The sequence below is a fragment of the Zootoca vivipara genome, chromosome 13 (assembly GCF_963506605.1).
Source record: "Zootoca vivipara chromosome 13, rZooViv1.1, whole genome shotgun sequence".
Lineage (NCBI taxonomy): Eukaryota > Metazoa > Chordata > Lepidosauria > Squamata > Lacertidae > Zootoca > Zootoca vivipara.
Genome location: NC_083288.1, coordinates 52,584,760 through 52,592,084, shown reverse-complemented (window position 1 = coordinate 52,592,084; position 7,325 = coordinate 52,584,760). Strand labels below are relative to the sequence as shown.

General features: G+C 50.1%; 1 protein-coding gene across 1 annotated transcript; it reads right to left on the bottom strand.

Annotated features, from left to right (window-relative positions):
* Window positions 1-1,578: 1,578 nt before the first annotated feature.
* UFSP1 (UFM1 specific peptidase 1 (inactive)) lies at window positions 1,579-7,325 on the bottom strand. Its single transcript, XM_035135818.2, has 2 exons — window positions 7,205-7,325; window positions 1,579-4,990 (listed from the first exon to the last, which is right to left on the bottom strand). The coding sequence occupies exon 2, from the start codon at window positions 4,985-4,987 to the stop codon at window positions 4,322-4,324; it is 666 nt and encodes a 221-aa protein (XP_034991709.2). The 5' UTR covers window positions 4,988-4,990; window positions 7,205-7,325; the 3' UTR covers window positions 1,579-4,321.

Sequence of the window (7,325 nt, the reverse complement as noted above, 5' to 3'; positions counted from 1 at the left end):
CCTGATGTTGGGAAAGATGGAGGGCACTAGTGTAGGACCTAAGTCCCACCCGGGTATTAGGAGCAATGGAACCAACACAAAGAGGCAACATGCCAGTCAGGATACAACAAGATTTATTTGCTCAGCATATGCTTAACCAAATGGTGCAGTGCAATCAGCTCGCAACCTGCACACAGAATTGTGGATTTTCAATACTTTTATACAGTTGCAAACAGGCAACACCTTATTTCCTTATCTACAAAAGCACGTCTTCCAAAATGCCAAACTGCCATACACCCTTCTCCCTTATCTGGTCCTGTGAACCCAGCTTGTACTCCCCTCCTCCTTTACTGGGCGTGTAGAGAAAGGCAGGCATTTGATAACAGTTTGCAAGCTACACGCCCATGGGGCCCCCTGCCTGTGTCTCACTTCATGCCCCTCTATACAATGTGCTGTGTATTTGAATCCTAAATACTATACAACTATTTTCATATCAATTATGTGTGTCTTAAATAAAAATACTGGCCCTTCATTAGGAGAAGGGGACGACAGAGGACGAGATAGTTGGACAGTGTTCGCGAAGCTACGAACATGAGTCTGGCCAAACTGCAGGAGGCAGTGGAAGACAGGAGTGCCTGGCGTGCTCTGGTCCATGGGGTCACGAAGAGTCGGACACGACTAAATGACTAAACAACAACAACATCCACAGCCTCCCCCTGATCCACCAAGCTTGTAACTCCATAAAAACAAACAAACACAGCAGCAACAACAAAAGAGATTAGTCTGGCATGACTTGTTTTTGAGAAACCACTGCTGGGTTTTAGCAATCACAGCATCCTTTTCTAAGTGCTCACTGACCAGCTGGATAGAGCATGGTGCTGATGCCAAGGTTGCAGGTTCAACCCCTTGAAGGGACGTATTCCTGCATTGCAGGGGGTTGGACTAGATGATCCTCAGGGTGCCACCCAACACCATGATTCTATTAACTTATGTCCTATTGACCTCTGCTTTAAAAAGCTCCCGCAAAGGAGAGCCCAACACCGCAGAGAACCTCGAGGGCCCCCAATGTTGCTGGCCAGGTCTTGCAGCGTAGCACTCACCCTGTACTAACCTGGGAGGAGGCTCTGTTTGCAGCAACCGGCTGGCCGGCGTCACAGCGCAGTGTCTCTACCCCTCCAAAGGAAGCTGTGGTCTGGATTGCGCCAGTGTGGGTGGCGTTTCGAGCCCCGCAGACGTGCTAATGATGGGGAAAGGCAGAGAGTTTGGAGGCTTCCTGCTGTTTGTCATGCTTGTATAGCAGGGTGGGTCTATGCAATAGGGTGGATCATAAAATATTTTTTTTGAAAATGTTTCCTCCCTTGATCTTATCTCAGGCGTATGGTATAAACATAGTCAAATTTCAAATTTGGGACAAATCGGTTGATATTTAGGCCCTGCTCCTACAGATTGAAATTTTGCCTCGCTACGAGTGATAAAAACATAGGAATTCGACTCATTTAATTCTCAGCATGTTAAATTGTGAACTAATAAACATAAATTTTAGGTTTTATGTGGAGCAAGAATAGTTGCATACTATTATTTTCTGCAATATTTATTTATTTAAGATAAAAACATGTTGATAATTTACATGAAAAACCAAAGGTTTTGAAAAAATTATATGGAACAATTAAGCAAACAGTGTACTAAACAAGTAAACATAAACAATAAAACGCCACTCATATTATGTGTTGCGTCAAAACATCACATTATACTTAATTACTTGCTTCAAATTGTACTAAATACTTACATTTTTTGTAATTAATAAAATTATGCCTATGTAGTTGCAACTGTTGTGGAAAAATTGAGGGTGGTCTTTTGCTGCCAACCCAACTCCCCAAGGGATTCTGAGTCCCCTCGGTCTGTGATCGCTCAGAGAAGAATGGACGGAGGCAGGAACCAGTGGAAAGCAAGGCAGATCTTTATTTTCCTGTTGCAGTAGAGTCCCCTCCCCTCCTTGCAAGGAGGTGAGAGAGACCCCCCAACAAAAAGTGTCCCTTTAAATACTTTTGGACATTGCCCAACCTCTTAACCAAAGACCACCCTGAAAGCATTGTTATAAGAAGGGGGAAACTGCTCCTTTTTCCCTTATGGGGTCTCCACAAGCCCGTATTGAGTCCTTAAGTGGGTTCCCTATCGGCAGGAGAAAATTAAAGAGGCCAACCGCGATTCTGTGAAGCCAGTCACCCCACCTTGGCAGCCACCTTAAACATTTATTGAGATTTACGAGGACAAATAGAGCTCAAGTAAACAGGGGAACAGGAGAGATCAACGGCGACATCACGTCAGCGAGACTCAGGTGAATCCGGTTTTCTTTCTTTCTCACCTGCCTGCCTCTCTGCCCTGGGCACGGTTGCCAAGCGTGGTACCCTTCCTCCTCTCCCTGTTCGGCTGGCGCTGCCCCTTGTCTCAATTACCTAGTACGAATGAGCAGAGGCAAACCCAGGCAGCAGTTGGTGACTCAAAACCCACTTCACCCCCAAAGGATGCATGTGAATTGAGTTGACCATCATGGAAGGCGGCCATGGGATGTGATACTTTCTTCATGTATCCCCAAGTCTGCTTGGATGGAACCAAGGCAGCTGGGGTCAAAAGCATCGGGAGGGCACCCCAGGGTGCTGCCTGAGGTTGATGGGAGACATAATCCTGGCAAGTACCACGTTGGGTGTGCTATCCAAACATCACCACCAACATAAAATAAGAATAATTTATTTATACCCCACCCATCTGGCTGGGTTTCTCCACCCTGGGCAGCTTCCAACAGGATATTAAAAACACAATAAAACATCAGACATTAAAAACTTCCCTAAACAGGGCTGCCTTCAGATGTCTTCTAAAAGTCAGATAGCTGTTTATTTCCTTGATGAGAGGGCGTTCCACAGGGCGGGCACCACCACCGAGAAGGCCCTCTGCCTGGTTCCCTGCAACTTGGCTTCTCGTAGGGAGGGAAGCGCCAGAAGGCCCTCGGAGCTGGACCTCATTGTCTGGGCAGAATGATGGAGGTGGAGACGCTCCTTCAGATCTACTGGACCGAGGCCGTTTAGGGCTTTCAAGGTCAGCACCAACACTTTGAATTGTGCTCGGAAACGTCCTGGGAGCCAATGAAGATCTTTCAGGACCGGTGTTATGTGGTCTCGGCGGCCGCTCCCAGTCACCAGTCTAGCTGCCGCATTCTGGATTAGTTGTAGTTTCCGGGTCACCTTCAAAGGTAGCCCCACGTAGAGCGCATGGCAGTAGTCCAAGCGGGAGATAACCAGAGCATGCACCACTCTGGCGAGACAGTCTGCGGGCAGGGAGGGTCTCATCCTGCGTACCAGATGGAGCGGCTAGACAACTGCCCTGGACACAGAATTTGTTTGGGTTTTTGCAAAGTGCATACGTGCAAAAGATCAGCTTCTCTCTTCAGACAATTAACTCTAGGCAGAAAGCCAATATCTGCTCTCTCTCAGCATGGTAACAGGACCTTTAGCAACTGCTCTCTGATTGAATAACAAGTTCCTAAAAGATAAGGATTGTGTGATGTTGGAACAGAGAAGAAAAAGACTGTGGTTTTTGTAACGGGTGGTTGTGAGAGAGACAGAGACAGAGAGGAAAGGATTTTGTTTTATTTCTTTTGTGTTCTGAAGTTTGTACATAGTAACTCCTGGATACTGATTGTCCAATAAATACTGTATATAGTTATTCTGCGTCCAGAAGTCTAGTCATTACGCTACCGCCAGAAGCTTCCGGAAAACCTGCGCAAACTCTGCTGTGTTCAGGTGGATGTTATACCAGACACTTAAAAACACTAAGAGAATTGGCCTGCGCCTCCATGGACAGCAGTGAGTCCAAAACGACTCCCAGGCTGCGCACCTGGTCCTTCAGGGGCACAGTTACCCCAGTCAGACAAGCCTGTTAGACCAGGCCAGGAGTCCATCTTGCCAAGCTACCTGGTACTCACAGTGGCCGGCCAGATGCCCAAGTGGGAGATCTGCAAGTAGGATCCAAGCGGAAGAGCCACTCTCTCATTGCTGCCTCCGACTGTGGAGCTGGAGTGGAGCCATCCTGAGTAATAGCCACCGAGAGCTTGATTTTCCATGAAAGTCCAGTCCTTGAGACTAAGAGCTTGTTGGGGTTGAACGTGGGCACTGTGCCAACTCTCCACGGATTCATGGTTCCACTGTGTCCTCCCGTCTTCCACACTTACGATACCCGGTCAGTGCCAAGCGCGTGACTTGCTTTTGGCTCCCACCCAAGGGACTATTAGCAAATGACAGGAGACACCCCTGCAGCTCTCCGTTTTGAGCATGGCACCTCCTTGCTCAAATCATACAGGACATCCTTTTGCCCTGAATTGGGGGAAGCAGAGGTTGTAAAAGGAGCCCGCTTCAAATAGGCCAAGCTCCCTCCAACAGACCCATCCCTTTGCCTGCAGCTCCTCCCTCGTAAGAGACCCTGCCCGGCCATAGTGGTGAGGGTCGAGGACCAGGAGGTGGTGGCGCCCTCCTGGGCTGGAGCAGACACCCAGCAGCCCCTTGGAAGAGTTGTCCTTGTCTCCCCCCATCATGACGGGGCCCCCGCCTCCCTGGAAATGGGCCTGCAGAGCCTCCAGCTGCCTCTCCAGGTCCCGCCCGTGGGGGACGTGGACCAGCTTGCCCGGCACGCTGTAAAAGTGGTCCAGGCACAAGGCCGCTTCAACGGTGCCGATCCAGTCCCGGGAGCCAGCGAAGGAGGCGGGCTTGTCCCCTATTTCCACCAAAGCGCTTTGGATCTCCTGCAGGGAAGGGACCGAGCGGGGAAGGGTTTCATCGACGCCCGGCGGCAGCCAAGAGCACACAGTCTGGAGGGTGCGGTAACCGCAGCCCCAACCACGGTCGTCCACGCCGTCACAGCCATAGTGGTAGTAGCGGTAGGAGCCAGAGACGAGGGCCAGGCAGTGAGGAGGAGGGTCCGGGAGAGGCAGCCCCAGGTGGACGTTGGAGAGTAAGGACATCCTCTGCAGGAGAGAGGAAAGGCAGGGGACAAAGAGAGAAGGAATCATTATTCATTATCATTATTTTTGATTAGCTTAGTTGGTTAGAGCGCAGTGCTGGCACTGCCAAGGCTGCGTGTTTGATCCCCATAAGGGGCAGCTACATGTAGAATCATAGAATCATAGAGTTGGAAGAGACCACAAGGGCCATCCAGTCCAACCCCCTGCCAAGCAGGAAACACCATTAAAGCATTCCTGACATATGCCTGTCAAGCCTCTGCTTAAAGACCTCCAAAGAAGGAGACTCCACCACACTCCTTGGTAGCAAATTCCACTGCCGAGCAGCTCTTACTGTCAGGAAGTTCTTCCTAATGTTTAGGTGGAATCCTCTTTCTTGTAGTTTAAATCCATTGCTCCGTGTCCGCTTCTCTGGAGCAGCAGAAAACAATCTTTCTCCCTCCTCCATATGACATCCTTTCATATATTTATCTATCATATCACCCCTTAACCTTCTCTTCTCCAGGCTAAACATACCCAGCTCCCTAAGCCGTTCCTCATAAGGCATCGTTTCCAGGCCTTTGACCATTTTGGTTGCCCTCTTCTGGACACGTTCCAGCTTGTCAGTATCCTTCTTGAACTGTGGTGCCCAGAACTGGACACAGTACTCCAGGTGAGGTCTGACCCGAGCAGAATACAGTAGTACTATTACTTCCCTTGATCTAGATGCTATACTCCTATTGATGCAGCCCAGAATTGCATTGGCTTTTTTAGCTGCTGCATCACACTGCTGGATTGTATTCCTGGATTGCAGGGGGTTGGGCTAAATGAACCTCAGGGGTCCCTTCCAACTCCATGATTGCATCGTTTTCCCGGCCTAACCTACCTCACAGGGGAATTAAATGAGGAGGCACCTTGGGGGAAAAGGCAGGCTATCAGTCTAATAAATTAAATAAAGGACTGTTTCCATGACCAAAGCAACAACAATATATTTGTGTTCAAATATATTTGTGCTCAAAGTCAGCAATACTGAAAAAGAGCTAACCAGCTCCTTGGCATAAGGCCAAGCGGAAATCTCTTCCTTGTCTGACCAGGGTGCTTGGAAACCTGAATTGCACCTTTCATGCAGGATGTTGGTGTGCCCTCGTGTGTGTTTCCAGTTGAATCGGGTCTTTTCCAGTTGCCTGTACGTAGTTCTTTCCCCACCCTCTCTTCCCTGCCAGGCAAGTGTGCCAGCTTCCCAGCCTTGTTCTTCCTCCTCTTCCCCCTCTGAGGCTGTGGCAGGTCCTGCCCCTTCTCTCCACCACCAAGCAGGAATGCGTCAAGGAAGCAGGATCTGAGCACAAGAGCCAACCTCCCCTCCAGTGGTTTCCAGCACCAGCCTTTCAGGTGCATTAGGAGCCCCCCCCCATAGCCCTCTCTTCCAGGAACCCCTCTAATCCTCTTTTAAAGCCATCCAGATTAATGGCCACCCCTGTCTCCTGTGGGACGGAGTTCCTCCACCGTCAGCCAGCGACACATGGTCACCGAGCACCCTCAGTCCTGATCAATATGTTTTGTGGGCTCTCTCTTCCTTGGGGTACCCTCCCGCAAAGGCTCTCCATTCTTCTGCTCGGGGTGGCCCCCAGCTTGCTGGCACCTCCCTCATGCGGAAGTGGTGTGTGTGTGTGTGTGTGTGCGCGCGCTTCTGCTGCTGTCCTTTGGGCTTCAAGAGCAACGCTGCCGCTCAGAGACAGAGAACTGGGGACAGGAGGAGTGGAACCTGGAGCAGAGCTCAAAGGGAAGCCGCCAGGTCCCTCCATTGCAGGAAGGGCATGGATTAGATGGCCCGGGGGGGGGGGCTTCCAGCTCTGCAATTTGTATTCCAGTACAGCACATTTGTTCCTGCATTGCAGGGGGTTGGGCTAGATGACCCCCAGGGGTCCCCTGCAACTCTGGAATGGTTTATAGGGCTGTCCATCGCTGGTTCTTTTGAAGGGAGAGTAATTCTGTCTCTCGGCCAAATATCACCCCTAGCAGATCCCTCTCCCCAGGTACTATCTGCAGCAACCTCCCACCCCTCCCTCCTTTATGGGCGTTGTATAAATAATAAATTATTCTTAATAATAATTTATTTGTTGCATTTTACACCCCGCCTTCTCCTCCAATGGAGCTCAAGGCGGCATGCCCGGTTCTCCCCTCCCTCCTCATTTAGCCTCCACAACAGCCCTGTGAGGTAGGCTCCAGAGTCCAGAGACTCACCCTCCAGAAGAGCCGGCTTTTCTTGGTATAGACAGGTCTAGCCCTCCATTACTATAGAGACGGAGGTTGCAAATCCTTTCCCTTCCGGCTATCCGACTCCTAGAGCGGCCCCTCCCTCTTC